Genomic DNA, 21,168 nt, shown 5'->3' on the forward strand with positions numbered 1-21,168 from the left:
GTCCCTGGGGCATCTCGCCCAGCCCAGAGCTTGAGCCCCTGCACTCCAGCCTGGGTGACACAGTGAGAACCTGTCTCCAGGAAAAAAAAAAAAAAAGTTGTACACTCCAAGGAAAAGCCTGCGTCGGGGAGCAGCACTCCTAGCACATGCCACTGACGGTCTCTCCACATCCTGTCACAGAGCTCAAGGCTGCTTCTTGGGGCCCTTCTGTAGTCAGTCCCTGGGGCATCTCGCCCAGCCCAGAGCTTGAGTGTCCTTATAGGACTCCTCAATCTGTATCCCAAGCACCAACCTGTGCCCTGTGTTCCAGGACACTCCTACTCCCCAGCCCACTCAGAGGATGCAGGCAGGTCTAAAGCAGCCCTCTCTGCACTGCTCCTGCACAGGCCCAGGCAGGATGGTCCTGGATGCTTGTCTTCCCTCAGGCTTCGCAGCCAGCCCTCGGCCAGACCCAGACCTGACTACTTCCTACCACCTCCCATCCTCACGAGACTCTCGCTTAGGTTCTTTTCTTCCTTTTCTTTTTAAATTTATTTTTATTTATGTATTTATTTATTATTATTTTTTATTTTTTGAGATGGAGTCTCTCTCTGTCACCCAGGCTGGAGTGCAGTGCTGTGATCTCAGCTCACTGCAACCTCCGCCTCTCGGGTTCGAGCGATTCTCCTGCCTCAGCCTCCTGAGTAGCTGGGATTACAGGCACGTGCCACCATGCCCAGCTAAGTATTATTATTATTATTATTTATTATTATTATTGTATTTTTAGTAGAGACAGGGTTTCACCATGTTGGTCAGGCTGGTCTCAAACTCCTGACCTTGTGATCCGCCCACCTTGGCCTCCCAAAGTACTGGTATTACAGGCGTGAGCCACCCTGCCCAGCCAGGGGTAGTGATTCCTGCTCAGGGTGCTACCGGCATTTGTGGGCAGGGAAGAAAGGATAGACGTCCTGTCAGAAACACTGAGGCATCAGAGCCCTGGCACCTCTTGCCTAAACTGCTCTAATGCCTCCTCCTCTGACCTCTAGTCCTGCCCACCTGCAGCCCCATCCCACTTCATACAGCGCCCAAATCATCTTCGATGAACTCACCACTTCTCTGCTCAAAACTCTCCAAAGTCTTGCTTTGCACTACCTGGACCTGTCTTACTCGATGTTTCTACACCATGGCTTTCCCACAGCATGAGCTTCAGGGAGGCAGGGGCCATGCCTACCATGTGCACTGCCTCAGCCACTTCATAGGGTAGCATCAGTGTGTGCCCAGTAAACAGACAGTGAATGAAGGAATGGGATCCAAGTCAGTTGTTTTCCTTGTGCGTTTTTACTGGAAACACTTCGGTGATTTTCTTAGTGGGTTCCATTTTGTACCCATCATTGTCCACACATTAAATGTGGTAAGCTAAATAAGAATTTTACTTCCATATATCCAAGCAATTAGAAATGCCCCAGAAAGAAGGTTTCTGGTTCAAGCCAGTGATTGCGTGCAAGCATGTAACTTTACACAGTCTCAATAACCGCTGAAATGGCAGGAAAGCAATATGGAGATATAAACCCACCACAGGAGCCAGGCACGGTGGCTCACACCTGTAATCCTAGCTCTTTGGGTGATAAGAGGGGAAGATCACTTGAGGCCAGCAGTTCAAGACCCATCTGGGCAACATAGCAAGACCCCTTCTCTATTAAAAAAAAAAAAAATGTTAACCAGGCATGGTAATGTGGGCCTGTGGCCCCAGCTACTCGGGAGGCTGAGGCCAAAGGATTACTTGAGTCCAGGAGTTTGGGGCTGGAGTGAGCTATGATTATGCCATAGAACTCCAGCCTCGGGGACAGAGTGAGACACTATCTCTTTTAAAAAACAAAAATAGGCCGGATGCAGTGACTCATGTCTGTAATCCCAGCACTTTGGGAGGCCAAGGCGGGTAAATCACTCGAGGTCAGGAGTTCAAGACCAGCCTCGCCAACATGGCGAAACCCCGTCTCTACCAAAAATACAAAAGTTAGCTGGGTGTGGTGGTGCACACCTGTATTCCCAGCTACTTGGGAAGCTGAGGCAGGAGAATTACTTGATCCTGGGAGGCAGGTGTTGCAGTGAGCCAAGACTATGCCACTGCACTCCAACCTGGGTAACAGAGCGAGACTCAATCTCAAAAAAATAAAAAATGAAAATAAAAGTAAAAATAAATATTAGAAAAATAAATCCACCACGAGAGAGACAGAGAGAGAGAGAGAGAGAGAGCCATCAGCAGTCAAGAGGGGGTGCTGACACAGGGGTAGTGACTGACAGCAAAGCAGGGCAGAGCTACTGCCCTGGGGACGGAGCCAGCATGCTGAGCTCCAGCTCACCACAGTGTGTGTGGCTGGGGGATGAGACATAGGACTGGAGCTCTGGGCATTGCGCTGCATACGCACACACATGCACACCCATACCCACTGTATTTCCTTCCCCCACACCCAACTCCAGAAACCTGCAGCAAGGTGTTTACTCTAACATGGGGTAAAACCCCTGAAAGGTTCTACTTTTAAGAAATTAAACCTGCTAAAGATTTTTAGAAAGAAACGAATAAAAGGGTGGAAAATGTATGCTACCGGCAAGTAAAACAAAGAATTAAAGCAAAGATACAGATAATATACAAGATCAGGAGCACAGAGGCCCAAATCTAGAAAGGAATCCCAGCATCTGGCTAATAAGAGTTCTATGAGAAACAGAGGAGGATAAACGTCAAATAAGTAAAGTAAGGGTGGTCTCCAAGCTGAAGAGCACAAGTCTCCAAGCACGAGGGATGCTATGTGCCTGCCATCGTGAGTGGTAACCTAGCTTCATGACCTGCACTGACTGTTCGCTTGTACACAATAAAGCAAGAGCTTCAAAGTTCTGGGGGAAAATTATTATTTACTTAGAATTCTATATCTAGCCTAAATATAGCAGGAGGCAGGGAATCGAGTGAATGGCAGATTCAGACCAGGAGACTGGAGAGGGAAGTGTTGGGTGAGATGATGCCAATCAGCAGAAATAGAGCACCTCTGTCTCACTGCAGCTGCAGGCTGAGTCCTTCCCGAAAGAAACATCAGGGAAAAACAAAGTCCACAACTATCATATTCTGTTCTGAGAGAGAGAGAGTGTGTGATATCATATTTTATATATATATCATATTATATATATATATATATAATATATATATATATATATATAAAACTAACTTAAGGTTTATTACCAGGCTAAGTAGAAACCATGTAATGAACAACATTTTTTATTCCATAAGAGTATAAATACCCTTTCTTCATTTGCAACTTTTGAAATCAACCTATATGCAAAGCACAAAGATTGATTATGATAACTTAAGGTTTATTACCAGGCTAAGTAGAAACCATGTAATGAACAACATTTTTGATTCCATAAGAGTATAAATACCCTTTCTTCATTTGCAACTTTTGAAATCAACCTATATGCAAAGCACAAAGATTGATTATGATCACAGAATAGAAAGCAGTATCATCTTGATAACTTAAAAATAAAAATTAACATGAAAGAACATGAGACAGAAGAAGTCAAGGAAAGACAGGAATGTCAAAATCCTCAACTTAGATACTGTTTATAGTTGGAAAAAGGCACGACTGAGTTAAGCACAGAATTTAAAGCTACAGAGGCAAGCAAAAGAGGAGCCCAAAATAGTGTTTCAACTTTTGAGAGGTGGAGGAAGGGAAGGCTACAGAGACGGTAATGAGTGAGCTAAATCTTCATCTATTATAGCAGGAATAGGTAATTTTGCAAATTGATAAATAAGGACATACTCATATATAAGTACATTATTTAGCTATCTATGTAAAATGCTTATATGTATAATATGCACACTAAAAATACATACACATATGTATGATATACATATAGGTAATATACAGTTAAAAGTTATTTCTCATGCCAAGCAAGCCTGGGGGTAAAGGGATATAGGAGAAAGGTCTGTCTTAAGTCCCTCTCTATAAGAAATCCAGATATTACTGTTCAGAGTGTTTTGGGGCAGGAGAATAGTGAGCATGTGTTAGATCACAGTTACTCAGTTCTGCATGAGAGAAATATGTGAGAATCTGATCAGAATGTTAAACTGCCACAATCACAAATACAACCATCACTAAAAAACAAATGGACTACAAAATATCAGAATTCATTTCTGTCATCTACAAGGTCAATCTTTAAAAGTTAAAAACTGGGCTGGCCCCAGTGCCTCACGCCTATAATCCCAGCACTTTTAGAGGCCAAGGCAGATGGATCACCTGAGGTCAGGAGTTTGAGACCAGCCTGGCCAACATGGCAAAACCCTGCCTCTACTAACAATACAAAAATTAGCCAGGCATGGTAGCACACACCAGTGGTCCTAGCTACTCAGGAGGCTGAGGCAGGAGAGTTGCTTGAACCCCAGGAGGTGGAGGCTGCAGTGAGCCGAGATCACGCCACTGCACTCCAGCCTGGGTGACAGGGCAAGACTCCACCTCAAAAATAAATAAAGTAAAAAAGTGAGTGACTTCTTCAACTTCTTAATTATGAAACACATAGGACAATATACGTATATTTCCCATGTGTTTTTTTTTCCCCCTTTCACATCAAAATGGAAGATTTTAATGACTAGGGATGACTTTTGATAGGCAGTATTTAAAATCACTCTTTTGCTCTTCTGGTAAAGATACCGAAAGGCAGGAACAATGGCCTACCCGCCTCCATGACAGCCCAGCCGCTTGCTAACGTCTCGCTGAAGCAAGCCCTCCAAAAGGGACTTCAGTTCAGGAGAGAAGGTGTCTGGAAGTTCCACATTCTGGGGAAAAGACGAGTAACATTTCAAAAATTCGTTCATGGAAACAGTATCCTAACACTCAACCAGATTTAAAGGCTATTACTGGGCTAACAATAGTATTAAAAATTGCAGCCTCATTATGAATTAATATTTACTCTATAGACACATAAAAAGGTAACTAATCAGTTGCAAAATCAATGAGTCTGGGGGCAGATCAGAAGAACCAGAAGGCATTCTCATTCATTGGCATCTCAGCAATTTCTCCTTTTCTTTGATTTCTTTACTTCTGGTTCTCGATTTTCTTTAGCTTCCTCATATTGTTTGTTAGTAAATCCTGATTTTTGCCTTGGCATCTATTTCCATTAATTTTTCTCCTAGAAATTCTTTTAGAAATTGTATCTGCAGTTGTTTCAAGAAAGCAAATTTTTATTATGTTTATACATAATTTTATATTTCCTATAATATTTTATGTAATAGCATTTTTTATTATTGACGGAACGAAGCATGACAATTACCATGCAGACAAGAATACAGTTTTGAATCCCTTACCACGGTGAGTGTCATTCGGTCAATTTCATGCTTGTCTTTGGTTTTATGTTGTCTGAAAGGGCTGTGACTGTAGAAATAAAGAATTTTTCTATTAAAATATGGCATCAGGTGAAATAGCACATATCACTACTAATATTTGGGTAAAATATGATGTCCTATCACTATTCATTCAAAACTGGAGAAATGCAAAAGTCATAAACATTTATCATTTCCATGGAAGAATTGGCGAACAAACGTTAGGTCCTAAAATAGAAAGACTTGTACCTTACTTGAACTGCCTGAATCTCACTTCAGTGAACTTGTGGCCCTAAAACGCGCTGTCCCAATGGAAATATCATTAGAAAAGATATACAACCAGCCAACAGGTAATCATGAGAATAAAAGTCATTTATATAACATTTGTCATATGAGAGTTCGAGCTAAACAATAACTTTCATGTACATTTTTCAGGAAAATGGATATTGTTCCCTCAGCCCAAGGAATAGCAGTTGAACCAAAACATGAAGGAGATGAAACGATTCACCCCTAGAAACCAGTCATTTTAAGTAATACATCCTTTTGATGAAAACAGAAACTAACCATGCACCAGCAGATTCTCCACAGCTCTGCATACTTCCTGCTTTCCCTGTGCAGAACCCCAGACTCCAGAGTCACAAAAGCTGGGTTCAAGTTGTCACTTGACTGTCTACTGACTGTCAGCCAGATAGAAACCTTCAGTATCAATTCTTCATCTGTAAAGCGGGGATCAAGCAGCATACTTCACAGAAGTGGTGAAGGGAAAAAGTAAAGTGACATCTATGCAAGTGGCCAAGACAATGGCAGTACACGGTAGGTACCTAATACAGTAATCACTGGTGAAATTAATAAAGATAACTCTTACTTTACGAAATGAATGTCTACTTGGTGAACTGTGTAAAACAGATTACTTTTTCTCATGTTTTTAAAATTTTGGAGAAGTTGGTTTTCAAAGGAAATCTTATCATTAAAAGACACTATGAAATATGCAAACTAGAATACCGTGGTTGATTTTTCATTTTGAAGATTAAAGGGACAGATATGATTGCGTTTTCTTATAGCAAGATGTGCCTGGTAAGTAGTAATCGTATAAATTTATTTATAAGGCATATATGACATAATCTGAGGCAGGCAGGATATTATGTAAAATATTTTAATATTAACTCCATAAAATGGATTAGAATGTTGAACACATAAATCAGTGAGATTCTAAAAAAGAATGAAAATGCCACTTATCTTGCACTGCTACTTACTGCTACTGAGCTGGTCATCCTACTGAATTAATTAGGTTATACATTGAACTATCTTTTGAGATTATTACATTTCAGACCACTTATTGTCTGAAACACTTTAATTTTATTTTTGTACAAGAGAGGGCACTCTAGTCCTTTATTTCCTTCCATATCATGCAGTGAAATACAAACTAATTGCCATCTCTTAAAAGCATTAATTTGGGGGAAAAAAAAAAAGATCAAAACAAGGTAAATTAGCACCCAGCAAGCATTTAACTTTTAAAACAGATTTTGATTGGAAATAATCTTTTTTGCCTTATTTCCAAGGAAAAAATGTATAATTACCACATTTAAAAAGCAGCTATAAAAGCAAACAATATCTGTTCTTTATAATTTTTAAAAACATACTTGTATCATTATTTTATAGAAAATCCATGGAAATATTAAGGTGTTTACAGTTGCAGAGAAAAGGAATGAAAGTTTATCAAATCTTATGAAAACCTTAGTCTCCCTGCTTGACACTTAGCTGTTTCCACCCCACGAAGTTCCTTAACGTATAAAAAGCGATTAAGGGAAGATCCCCTGGTGTTTTGACAAATCCCTCAGACCTGGCTCCTGCGTGCAAAGCCAGAGGACCCCACTCCTGCATCTGGTCCCCATGTCCTTGCGGCCTGCTGTGTTCTGACACAAGCACTCTGTGCTAAATTTAAAGTCTTTCATGAGACCACAGGGAGGCTTGTGAGGGGACTTAGAGTTAAAGTTAGTGGTGCCAAAACCATTTCCAGCACATGGGCCCCATTGCTACAAATTCCATTTATAAATATAGCAATTCCATGTCCGGCTCAAGAGAAATTATCAGAAAATGCTCTTCAGCTATTCAATTCTATGCTGCCATGTTCAGACAGTTTGGTCTTTCAAGTTGAAATCTTGATGCACATCTGTTTCCAATGTATTCTTGATTATTCTTTGTGAACAAAGCCAAAGACTTGGTTTCTATTTTGAAAAACGTTAAAGAAAACCTATGATAGTAATAATCTCCATTCTGAGCGAGGCACGTGGTGCGCACAGATTCTGTGTGATCGCAGCTGCTCCCTGATGCAGCCGCTTTAAATAGAAGACAGTAACAGGCCTGTCAATAGCTTACAAGGCACGGCCAAGCTCTTCCCATGCAACATGCAGGCTGCATCAGGGAATGCTGTGGGAAAAGAATTCACATGTCCTGTGGTCAAGTGTAGCTTTCTGAACTACAGACAGAATGGAACAGCTGCACGTTTCCCCTAAATGAGCTGGAAAATTGTTCAGGACGTTATAAATGATGGGGAAACACCCCCCCTACACACACACAGTTAGCTCTACTTCATTTTCATGGGGAAACAATCGGTTCAAAAAATTATGTGATTAAAAACTCTCACATCAAAAGTTAATTTTAAAATACTCAAAAGATGGCGTGTTATATTAAATGTACATTTCAGACCTAAGCCAGTAGCTGTCAAAATATTTATAAACTTTCCTTTTTCGCCCGCCTGGAACAAACTCAATAGCGCCAGCAGCACTCAGTTCGCCCTAGGCCATTGTCCAGGCTCTCTCCTCATGTCTGACAACTCCACAGGGAGACAATCAACAGTGACAAGCGTAAGATCGAGGCCACTGTCACATCAATTGATTTCCTTAACAGACATCTTAAATCTAGGTGAAGATCATGATAGCAGCTACACAGATTTGCACCATGGACGCATCTTCATACGCAGACACTCTTAAGTATCTGACAAAGTCATCTGAAATAGCAGCAGTGACCACCACCCAAAGATGGGGTATATGAGTGGCTCAGTCAATCACTGTGAGTCCAGGGACGCAAAACGTCTTCTCAAGCCTTGACAACTTTCTCCCATCCAGACTCCTTCTCCAAGTGCCTTGCAGTATTCTTGTAGGGGATGAAGACAAAATGAAGTGTTCAGAAAAGTGTTTCAGCAGAAGCAAGGAGGCACATTGGGCGAAGCAAGGGGACATGTTGGTCAGAGCAACGAGGATTAAATCACAGAAAATAGAAAGACCGGCCAGGCGCGGTGGCTCACGCCTGTAATCCCAGCATTTTGTGAGGCCGAGGCGGGTGGATCACGAGGTCAGGAGATTGAGACCATCCTGGCTAACACAGTGAAACCCCGTCTCTACTAAAAATACAAAAAATTAGCCAGGCGTGGTGGCGGGCGCCTGTAGTCCCAGCTACTTGGGAGGCTGAGGCAGGAGAATGGCGTGAACCCGGGAGGCAGAGCTTGCAGTGAGCCGAGATTGCGCCACTGCACTCCAGCCTGGGCGACAGAGCGAAACTCTGTCTCAAAATAAAATAAAATAAAGAGAAAATAGAAAGACCCTTCCTTGGTGGCCACTGATTCAACCTCACTGCACAGCTGTGGGAGGAGGGAGGGACACTTGCTCTGGGGCAGTGGTCCTCACCCTCGGCACTGTTGACATTTAGGGCTAAATGATTCTTTGTCGGGGTGTCGCAGGGGCTGTCCTGTGCCTCATAGGATGTTGAGCAGCATCCTTGGCCTCTACTTAGGGGATGCCAGTAACAGCCCCTCCCCAAGTTAGGATGACCAAGAATGCCTCCAGCCATTGCCCAGTGTCCCCCAGGGTTGAGGACAGCACTCCAGGAGAGTGTCAGGATGCAGAGGGGACTGTGCCCAAGCCTGTGCCTTGGAGACCCTGCCTAGTCAATCTCCTCCTCCACTCAGATGATTTCTTAGGCTCCATGCACCCGGGAAAAGACAGCTGCCAGGGGCTCCCTTGTACACAGCATAGGAAAAATGCACAGGAGGCTGAGAGGCAGATTTCTGAGGTTCTCCCACATGCAACTTTGTGAGGAAGTAGAACAGGTGGCATTATCCCCTTGTTCACAGCTGAGGCAGTGAAGGCTCCTGCACACAGTCCCACCTCCTGCCCGCCTCGCCACAGGGCTTTGCTCCTGAAAGGCCCTCCAGACACTTCAGTTTCACGTGAACCACTGAAAATTTACAGACACTGATTTTAGTAATGACATTGTTATTCTCCCAATCATCTGGAATCTAAATTGCACCATGTTTAACTCCTATCCTTCCATATCCAACCATCTACAAAACAAAACAAAACAAAACAAAACACACCCCATGAAAACACTGAAGCATTACGGATGCTAGCTCTGGTATACCGTCGTGTCATTTGCTCCTGTCAGGTTCCAGGGCTGCTGTGCAAGCTCATTGCCTTTTGCTCACATTCTGCCTGCACCCTGTCTCAGTCCCTCCACTGCTCCGGGCTGCTTCCAGAATAATCTTACTGAAAAGCCATCCAACCCTGCCACTGCTCCACTGAAAAGCTTTCAGCCTCGGGGCCTAGAGGATAAAGGTCAAACTTCCCAGCACTGCATCCGAGGTCCTCCCAGTGCTGACCCAACCATCTGAGCCTTCTCCCGCAGCACTTCCTCCCTCTTGAGAAGCATAGAAAGCTGATATTTCCCCTGCTTCCAGGCTTTGTATTGTCATCCTACCTATCTTCAAAATCTACTCCACAGACCATCTCCCACATGAGGTCAACCCAACACTTCCAGGTTAGAATTGCTTCTCCCATGTCTGTGCTCCCAGCACATCGCTACTGTCGAAGTCAGCACAGCTCGGCCAGCTCCTGATACGGTGTGTGTATCAATAGCTACTCTCCCGGACTGCCTATCCCTCAAGGATTTTGTGTGTCTCCCTTCCTGGCTGGTCGGCTTTCTTCCTTCCTTCTTTCCCTCCTTCTTTCCTTCTTTCCCTCCCTCCCTTTCCTCCTTCCTTCCCTCTTCTCCCTCTCTTCCCTCTTCTTCCTTCCTCTTTCCTTCCCTCCCTTTCTCCCTCCCTGCCTCTCTTCCTCTCTCCCTTCTTCCTTCCTTCCTCCCTCTCCTTCCTCCCTTTCACCTTCCTTCCTCCTTCCCTTTCACCTTCCCTCCTCCCTCCCTCTCCTTCCTCCCTTCCTCCCTCTCTCCTCCTTTTTCCCTTCCTTACCCCTTTCTTCCTTACCCCTTTCTAAATGCTTATCACATTTAATTTCAATCACTTAAGTCAAAAATGTTTCCTGCTTTTTGGCTTCAGTGCTATATCCTACCTGTGAGTGACTTCTGAATAAATAATAGGAGGAATGGCATGAGATAATAAATCCCAGTGGGGGAGATTCATCTAATCCTATCTATCACACACTGGAAACATTCCTTCCGCTTCCGGATCAATCGATGGTCACCAGACAGTGACAAGGAGCCTGCTATCCATGAGGCAGAACCCTCCTTCATTGGGTAGCTCAAACGACTGGACATTCTTGTATCAAACTGCAATCTTTTTTCTCCTCAAAATGCATCCCTCTGGAGTTACACAGTATGCATATGATCCCTTCAACAAGATGGCCTTCCGGCAGCTGGAGTCAACCATATGCTCCCCTAAGTTCTGCACTCAGTTCTTTCTGTCTTTCCACAGAAGCCATCATTTCTAGCTATTTTACCACTCTCCATTCATCTCATCCATCCGTCCCATCCTCACAGCCATCCTCAGGACGTCTTCCTGTCTGTCAAGACTCTTTTTAGCAGGAGCCCCACTGAACATAATGCTTCCATCAAGGCTGGTGGAGGATTTCACAAAGGAATTGATATCTTCCAGTTCAGTACACCAAAGCTGAATTATAGCGAAATAAGACTGAATTCATTTTATTAGCCACAAACCACACTGTTGGAGCAGACAGAGTTATTGAACAAAACCCTCCAGTCTTGTAAAAAGTGAAGTAGTGTTACACCAAATCCTCTCCAGCCTATATGCACAGACATTTTAACAGCTAGAGTCACAAAACAAAGAAGTACACAAAGTCCTAGATACAAGGCTTCTGGGATTGTCAGATTTTACTGCTGATTTTTGCATTCAACAGTTCAGCTGTTACACAGAGGTTTTTTTTTTTTTTTTTTATCAGCTCCAAATTCTGTAGGTAGGGGCTGTCTGTCTCCAACCACATCTCCAGCAGAGATCCAAAATAAAGACCTCCTGGGTGTCTTCATGCACTCCATATGCATAGAAGCGACTCCACTGGGGAGAACAGCATCTCATAGGGGAAATGGCTTTCTCTGGTTTGCTTAGATAAACTCTCTAATTAGGTCAGCTAGTCTGATGACATGAATTAAAGCCATCCAGGCTCCACAAATACAATAATTCAATTAAGGAATAACAGAACCCGACTTTCTAAGCAATAATACAATTTTAGATCACAAGTGAACGCAAAGCAGAGAACAACTGGATTATCAGAGTCTTGACAAAACAGAGGGTGCTCAGAATCTAGTTTTGGGGGAATGTGGAATTCAGCCTCTCTCCAGAACGTGCTAAATGTAATAAAATGCAGTGGTGCTCACTGAGGCTCTCTGATGGAAAGGTGCAACGTTTAGCAAACTATCAGGACTGTGTTCATATGAAAATATTAAAAGGAAAACCATTAACTAGGAAATTTTAATGTAAAATGCTTTATGAGTCTGAATAAAAAAATTTAATTGAAGCTTTCCATTAAAATTGGCTAAAAGTCTTAGAATTAATGGAAACATTAACATAATTGTTAAGTGTTTCATATGAGAACATATTTTGAGGGTACTTTCCTCTCATAATCTTTTCTACTTTATTTCATCATCTTTGGTAGTTCAGAACAAGGGCCAACTATACTACTAGCTTTAAAAGACAAATTAATTTCAGCATTTTCCCCAATAAATGCAAGCTTTTTAAAATGGGTTTACCCGCTAGGTGTGGTGGCTTATGCCTTTAATCCCAGCACTTTGGGAGGCTGAGGTGGGAGGATGGCTTGAGGCCAGGAGTTCGAGACCAGCCTGGGCAACATGGCAAGACCTTATCTCTAAAAAAATTAAAAAATTAGCCAGGTGTGGTGGTGCGTGTCTGTAGTCCCAGCTACTCAGGAGACTGAGGTTGAGGTGGAAGGATTGCTTGAGCCTATGAGGTCGAGGCTACAGTGAGCCATGTTTGTGTCACTGCACTGCAGCCGGGCAATACAGAAAGACCTTGTCTAAAAACAAAACAAAACAAAAACAAATAAAATAAAATAAAATAGGTTTACTTTGGGTTTTCATCCTTTTTTGGTAACTCTCAAAATTCTGTAAACGCTCAAGATGATGAGTACTTAATTTCTAGGGAAAAAATTATTCTACCTTTTTAAGTTATCTACATTTCAAAACAATACTTATTCCTACAATGTGGCTTATCACAGAAAAAAATTCAAAGCAGTCTAATTTTAGGTTTAAAAGAATTCTGATTCCTACATGGTATAGAATAAAAATACGAAGCCATAAGCTTTTATCTAGCAGCTTATGGGGAAGCAGCTTTCACTCTTCTAAGACACAGTCTTCCAGATTAGCACGTGGCTTAAAGATCACTGTGTGATTTAAAATAACATTAGCATCTAGTCATTTCTACATATCCTCAGTCTTCATCCAAGCTCCTGCTGCCATGAGGACAGCAGCAGAAGGATGCTTTTCCACTCACCCTCTCAGAAGTTTGAAAAGCATGCAGCCCAGGGAGAACCAGTCGGCACTGCTGTCATAGGCCGTCCCCTTCTGCAACACCTCGGGAGCCATGTACCCATGGGTGCCACTAGGGAGAAGGAAGGATACACAGTTATCAGAGCATGCGCACTTCAGAAAACACTCACAGCACCCCAAGGTCCGGGTGTCACTCGTTAGACGGCAGCGACTGTAAACAAAGGAGAGGGGACAGTTGTGCTTCACTGCAAAGGCTATGCACTGAACATCCAATGGGAAAACAACCTTTTCTGCCTTCACTCATATATGAGTTAACATAAACAAGCATATGAAATAAATATGTAAAATGCAAGTTCGGGCTCTCATCAGTCCTTCTCTACTCCAGCTATGAAGAGCAAAGGTTCTCCTGCCATTTCAGGAGCTCTTGTGTGGAGGTGCGTGGGGTCGGGGGAGGCAGGGAAAGGGCAGAGAGAACGGACAATGAACAGGCGACCACACGGAGGTGCTGTGGACCTTGAAGGCATGGAGACATCCACCTCTGTGTGGTGCTGCCAGTTGTGCTGAGGACCTGAGCTCGCAGGGGCATCGGCTTGGTCGTGGTCAGTAACAGACCCTAGGGGGATGGGGAAGAAGGAGGAACATGAGCCCAGTTGTACATAAGATGGCGAAATCACGTGTCAGGTTTCAAAAGCTGCAGAAGGTCAAAGGACTCAGCACTAAGCAAATGTGAAGATGATTTTCAGGAAGTTGAGAAAAATCACTTGAGAGGACAACCATTTTATATATAATCTGCACCATCTGCAACTCAAAAGCCCTTCCCGCTCTAGCCCTCTCCACCCCTCCTTGAAGGGCTGAGCTTGCCCGGCTGCTGCAGGAAGCACGCGAGGCAGCTGGTGGGGAACTTTCCAAGATGCAGCCTGAAAGGGCTCTGGCAAAAGGTTGTATGCCCTACAACCTCTTCATCCACGATTAATTTTCTTCATCAGTAAAATGGGTAATCAGATGACATCTCTACCTCGCAGGTTGCTGTGAGCACTGCATATACATCATGGGCTCACATACAGCAGCAACTGGATTCATGTTGGGGATTTGCATCTCCGTGCTTATCGTAGTGTGAGAATTTTTAGGCCCTGTGTGGTGGCTCATGCCTCTAATCCCAGTACTTTGGGAGGCCAAGGCAGATGGATCACCTGAGGTCGGGAGTTTGAGACCAGCCTGACCAACATGGAGAAACCCTGTCTCTACTAAAAATACAAAATTAGCCAGGCATGGTGGCGCATGCCTGTAATCCCAGTTACTCGGGAGGTTGAGGCAGGAGAATCACTTGAACTTGGGAGACAGAGGTTGTGGTAAGCCGAGATCGTGCCATTGCAATCTAGCCCGGGTGACAAGAGTGAAACTCAATCTCAAAAAAAAAAAGAATTTTTAATTTGCTTATACTCAGCAACAGTGAGAATCTACTCAGAATAAATGATCCTGGATCACTAATGAGCCTAGGTCATCACTGGGTCCAGTACTCTCTGTCTAAGAGGTGTATTTGAGAGTTTTATCAAATAGTGAAGATGGGCGTTGGTCCATCAGGGCAAATCCAGCATTCTGGAAAGCTCAATCAGCCCGAACCTAAAGTCTGACGGTGTAAGGCCATCAGACCACACCATGAGAGCACTGGAGATTTCTATGAGGGGCATCCAAGCCATTTTCCAGGAAGGTTTAATTTCAGGGTTGCCTGGAAAGTCGTTTCCGGTGACCTTGTAATCTGTACTTTATTAAGATCAAGTCACAGTTCTGGAATGGAAAGATATCTACAATAGATATCTACAGGATAAATAAGAAAAGAATGCAGACCAGTCCCCCATGCTTATACCAGATACAACGAAAACTCAACCTTGGACTGCCTGCAGCTGAGGTTTTCTGATTCTGCCTATAGGCCAGCTGCTAATGCTTCCTGACGCATTCCACTAAAGATCTGTACTACTATTAATACTGAACGAACACTTGGACGTTTTAAGACACTGTGACATGAGACACAGCTTTGTGTTCTTAGATAAAATAAGCTAGTACTCAAATTAGTCACTGACAATCTGCTCAGCTCCAGAAGTTCTCCTGTGATTTTTCATGGCTACTTCACAGTTAACTTCTAGTTTACAATAATTTGCGATTCTTTCGTTAAATGGACTAAGTCTAAGCTCAAATCAAAAACCTCAACTACAATACTACTTTGGAGATGGGCCGGCCGCGAGATGAAGTCTAAGAATCACATCTACAGCTTTGAAAAGACCTGATAAACCAAGTTCAGGGTGAAATTGTGGCTTAAAATCTTCAGTCTTGTACTAAATAGATCATGCCAAAGCCTCAGGGAGTTCATCCACACAGTGTACAGGCTTTGGAATCAGACAGAACTGGATTATAATTCCAGCCCCATGGCATACCAGCCAGGTGACCTGGTTCAAGTTACTTAATTTCTCTGAACCTCAAGTTCCATACCACAAAAATTGGATCGTGACACCTATAATTTATGGGGTTTCCACAAGGATGACACATGCACGACTGGGACAGCTGGATATTCAGACAAAGTGAATGCTGCTGGTACCGCCACCACTCCATATGCTGGTCACTTAGGGGGCAGTTCTCAGGGCTGCTCCTTCCAGGAGGTCAGGGGTCAGCTCTGTCTTACAGTGGCGTCGCCAGCAGCTGGCACGCAGCAAATGTTGAAGACTCGCTGAATTATTTAGTTAACTTAATCCTCACAACTATCACAGGAGATAAATATCATTGTCCTTTCCTCCTCACAGAAGGGAAAAATGAGGCTTACACAACCAGGAGGAGGAACCCAAACCCAGATCTGTTGGCTCCAGAGTCTTTTTTCCTAGCCACAAAATGCCTCCTGTACTTAAAAGTACAGGATTTTGACAGGGCGTGGTGGCTCACACCTGTAATTCCAGCACTTTGGGAGGCCAAAGTGGGAGGGTTGCTTGAGTCCGGGAGCTGGAGACCAGATTGGGTAATACAGGGAGACCCCGTCTTTATAAAATATATATTTTTTTACATTAGCTGAATGTAGGGGCACATGACTGTGGTCCCAGCTACCTGGGAGGCCGAGGTGGGAGGATCACTTGGGCCCAGGAGGGGGAGGCTGCAGTGAGCCCTGATCACGCCACTGTACTCCAGTCTTGGAAAGAGCAAGACCCTGTCTCAAAAAAATAAAAAATAAAAAATTGTATTGTACGTTTACCTTTTTAAAGTAGTGGCCTCCTGATCATTATTTAAACATGGAAACCAACCTTCTCAGGCCTACCTCTTTACAGATGCTTTTCAAACATTGTGCTTTCCAGAGCAGGCAAAAGAACAGCCCACCATTCACAGCTGACATGTGAATTATAGCAAAAAGTGCACTAGGTCCTGCTAGGAAATAACCCCATATCTGAAAGTTAATTCCTCTGGAAGAGTATTTCTTATGAATCCTTGGATTCATATTTAGTTATGACTATACTAACTAAAAAATTAGCGTACCAAATAGCTGTGGCATTAAAAATTCAAATGACTCTCTTAAAAGAATCTGATGAACTCCCTGAGAGAAGCTTATACGACCACAGGTTCTGGCCTAATAATTGTAAAGTGCTAGCAAAATGCTAATGCTTTTATCACCATATCCCAGATTCCGTAGAAAAAGAGAAATATGTTTACAGAAACAGTGCTATTCACTATTAACATTTGATCAGAGCTTTAAAAGGCAATTCTGATTTAATGCAGTCCTTCATAAAGTATTGCAGTTCAGAACCACTTCTAGTTACACAAAGAGAAGGATCTGTGGTTTATTGTCTGCACAGATGCATGAAATGAGACCACTGGGAGTTTTTTTCAAGACCATTCAACACAGAGATGAATGTTAGCTTAAGATGTAATTTTAAAAGATTCAGTGCTAAGGAGGAGACATTTAAAAAGACAAAATAAAGCAAAAGTTGTCTGCTTTTCCACAAACTGTACATGTGTTCATACTTTCCACCCAGATCATCGCCTACCAAATAAACAGAAATGAAAACCAGTGCATGTTCCATGGTGTTTCTGCAGAGCTGAAACTGTACTAGTCTTGCTGTCTTTTTAACAACTCTGAGTACAGAGAGAAGTCCTCGGTTCAGGGCCAATTTGCACTGATCAAGCAGGGCCACACCCAGAAGCAGTCTGGTGTCCCCGAGGTGTCAGGTGCTGGCTGAGGGCTGTGGCCTCAAGAGTTCCCCCCGGGTGATCACGTAGAGGACCTGGTGCAAGACCCAAGTCTAACAATATGACCTGCAGTGAAAGCCTAAACTGCAAGCAGATGATTTGTTTCTTTAATTAAAAAAGAGAGAGAGAAATATTTCTAATTTCTCTTTAGCGAAAAAAAGGAAGAAAAGCCTTTTTGAAAAAGAAGGAAAAGTAGATGAAGACAGAAACTTGGCTCCGAGGACCTCCCTTGACCACATCTACGCAGCTGCCTCGATGCCTTTCTAGGTACAGTCTCTTTCACTTATCCTTAGGACAACTTTGAGGGGTTTATTACTACCATTACTAACAGACTAAGTAACTGACTGACTTTTAGGGTCACACAGGCAGCATGGATTCTGGTTTCTTGCTGAGGTCCTGATTGTTTCTTAGAGGCCAAGAGGCTACCCTGGTCCCTGAGCAGGTTCAGCTCCACTGTTGGTTAATTCCTGCTCTCCGCAGACAGTGAGGAAGGCACCCCGTTCTTATCTCCTTTCCCACAACCTGTGATGTTGGATCTTCCTGACATATTGAAAATCACCACTGGCAAGAGAAATTATATTTCTCTTGGGTGACAAATGGCCATGCCTTTGAAGGGGCATGAGAGAAATGATGGTGAACCGAAGTTGACGCATTACTTACACGCTCGCATGAGGCTTCTTTTTGGAAAAATCGCAGGCAAGACCAAGATCTGAGATCCTTGCGTGTCCGTGCTCATCCAAGAGGATATTTGCTGGCTAAACAGAAAGAGAATGATCTTTAAGAGTGTCCTAAATGCCATGGAGGCTTTGAGAACTTTGAGTGCAGACACCTGATATCTTACTATTTTATCATAGCTTGTTCCTAAACACAAATTACAGCTTTATCCCATCACATCGAAGTAGGGCATGATACTGAGAATAATATTTTTCATTTTAACTTCAGCAGAAAAGTGGTAACGATAGAGGCGGAGGATTCTACTCATTAGAAAATGAAACATGGGGCACGTAACACAGGAATGTCGGGACCACAGTTCATCAGCACTAAAAGCATTTCCTTTTCCCGTACCAAGGACCACTGCGAAGAAAGAACAGCGCGCCTCTCAAGGGCGGGAGGTGAGTCCACCAGCTTCCGGGCTTCTGAGAACCACAAGGATTTCTAAGAGTAAAGCCATGAAGCACAGGACAGAGTGGAAGCTTCCAAGAATGTATCAACACTGACCTAAGCAATCAAAATATTCCATAGTGCTACACTAATCCCAATAAATGTCATTTCTGCTTATTAGTACATCATTAACGTAGGGCCCTACCAAATGACCAAATATAATTGTGACCACAACTCTGATAAAATGTATCCATGAAGATTAGATTTAGTCATCATAATCATGAACAACAAATCTAGTCTCTCTGATATACATTGAATTATAGGCATCTTAATATTTTTCTGCTGGTGATCAACTACTGTTTTGCTTGAAATAAAAATAAATGGCATGCTATTATAAAACTGAAGCATGAATAATCATGAGTGACTAGAATTAAGTTTGAATAGAAATTAAATAATACCACTGCCTTCCAAATAGCTTAGAAAATAAAAATAAAGCATAAAGATGATTAGAAACCAGTTATTGATTTAAATTAGAATGTATTACAATAGCGCTTCATGGGCCTTCAGCATGTGTTTTGTTCTTCTGCAAAGCTCGCATAAGGAAATAAAATGTCAAGGGCCAACTATTGTCTAGTTATTTCTAATTCAATAAAAATACATTTTTCTTCTTTATGCTTATAGGAAAACTAAGGGAGTAATAATAATTCTGTAACCTTATAGAAAGGTTTAAAATTCACAAAGTATTTTGTAAAAAAAAAAAACATTCTTGGAAATAAAATACAATTTTCATAATATCTTAGAAAGTAATCTTCAAAAGCCAATCACGGCATCTCAGCTCTCTAGAGGAAGGAACATAATCTGTACATTTCAGTTGGCCACTGTGGGTTCATTCAAGAAGGCATCTGAAATGAGAGGCAAACACATTCTCCTGGAATCCTCTCGCCTATTGGGAAATTGTCGGTCCCATCATTTTTCTTATTACTATTTACGCATTTCTATGTTTGCACAATCATTAATTTGTCAAGGTTCCTTTCTCTCCATGCCTGCCTGCAGGCTGTTGGCCATACAACTAGGTGAGTGTCACCATGGACGTCCTGAGCCAGCTTCTATCTCCCTCCCACGTGTAAAACCCAGGACCAAGCACCATGTTCTGGAATGGAAAAACTCAGAATACTCCTATATCATTGCTTTCAAGGCGAGTGAGCTCTTACAGAGGAGAAGAACAGAAACCCGGGCACAGCAGTTGGAGGTTACACAGTTCAAGGATCTAAAACTCTATCAGTGATTTTTAAGACAATCTCAAAATAACGTAAAGCTCTGACGGTGGCCTTTGGGAGGAATTCCGCAGGCTGGTCGGCAATCCACTATTCACTGATAGACCTTGCCTCGGAGGAGTCATGACTCAGCCATTCTATGTCTTAGCTCACCAGCTTCTAAGCCCCATAAAATATATGTTCTTTGCTTATTCATCATTGTACATGTCCACCTTTACAGAGCCACGACCAAATCAGTTGCTTAGTGAACATTAACTGAATTATAATTAATTATGAAATGTGTGACACCAAAAGGGCTCCTAAACTGCTTTTCATTAACTGATCAACTAAAATGTTTGGCTTAGCATATGTGTTGCAGCAGGCACTGTAGTAGGCACCAGGGTTATAATAATGACAGGCACAGACATGTGCTCCGTCCCTGCAGAGTCTGGTCTAGAGAAGATAAAATGTCATACAGCTAATGACTTTATCAGGGCTGAGACGAGGGTGATGAGGAAAATGACAGGACTCTGTGAAATAGAAGGGGACTTCTAGAGGACCATTCACACAATACCTACTATGCAGAATGAGTCTGTCAACCATCCTCACCTTCAAATCTCTGTAGACAACAAACCGATTGTGCATGTGTTCCAGACCCAGAATGATTTCAGTGGCATAAAACCGCATCTCCTTCTCAGAGAACACACCGTGTTGTGAAAGGTGATAGTGCAAATCACCTCCTGGAATCAGATTCAGAATTTAATTCAAAGCATGTTAATTTAAAGGACACAAAAATCATGCTCATCCTAAATAATCAGGACTCAGTAGAAAAAGGGAAACTACGCTTCTGCTTTGTCTATATACCTATCTTTCATTCCTGTAGTTTAGCAACAATTTAAACATTACAGAGAAAACTTAAACATTGAGAAGATTTAAATGCAATGACAGGAGGGACAAGACAGCAAAACCAAGCCACCATTCTCAGGCTGGCAGCTCAGCTCCTAGTTCCGCCATCACAAGATGGGACCAGCTAACCTGCTTTGATTACTTAAATCCTAGTAAATGAATCAACCCATGGAGTGATCCAACAGACACAGCTTAACAAATGGCTCTATGGATAGACAAAAAAAAAATAGGCTGGGCACAGTGGCTCATGTCTGTAATCCCAGCACTTTGGGAGGCTGAGGTGGGTGGATCACTTGAGGTCAGGAGTTCGAGACCAACCTGGTCGACATGGTGAAATCGTCTCTACTAAAAATACAAAAATTAGCCAGGCGTGGTGGCACACACCTGTAATCCCTGCTACTCGGGAGGCTGAGGCAGGAGAATCACTTGAATCTGAAAGGCAGAGATAGCAGTGAGCTGAGATCATGCCACTGCACTCCAGCCTGGGTGACAGAGACTCCGTCTCAAAACAACAACAACAACAACAACAACAAACTGACCATATAGACAAATATTTGACAAAGCAAATACAATAAAATTTTAACTGATAAAAAACCC

General features: G+C 42.8%; 1 protein-coding gene across 2 annotated transcripts in view; it reads right to left on the reverse strand.

Moving 5' to 3' along the window:
* The window catches only part of ADRBK2 (adrenergic, beta, receptor kinase 2), a 158,703-nt gene that overhangs the window by 14,727 nt on the left and 122,808 nt on the right, over positions 1–21,168 (reverse strand). For both annotated transcript variants that reach the window (XM_011934849.1, XM_011934847.1), the window contains 4 exons: positions 17,972–18,066; positions 13,095–13,202; positions 5,327–5,393; positions 4,698–4,798 (listed from right to left, as the gene is read on the reverse strand). In XM_011934849.1, the coding sequence (XP_011790239.1) occupies positions 4,698–4,798; positions 5,327–5,393; positions 13,095–13,202; positions 17,972–18,066 (371 nt within the window). The remainder of the gene's footprint in view (positions 1–4,697; positions 4,799–5,326; positions 5,394–13,094; positions 13,203–17,971; positions 18,067–21,168) is intronic.

Source organism: Colobus angolensis, unplaced genomic scaffold, assembly GCF_000951035.1.
Source record: "Colobus angolensis palliatus isolate OR3802 unplaced genomic scaffold, Cang.pa_1.0 Scaffold139, whole genome shotgun sequence".
In the NCBI taxonomy this organism is placed as follows: domain Eukaryota; kingdom Metazoa; phylum Chordata; class Mammalia; order Primates; family Cercopithecidae; genus Colobus; species Colobus angolensis.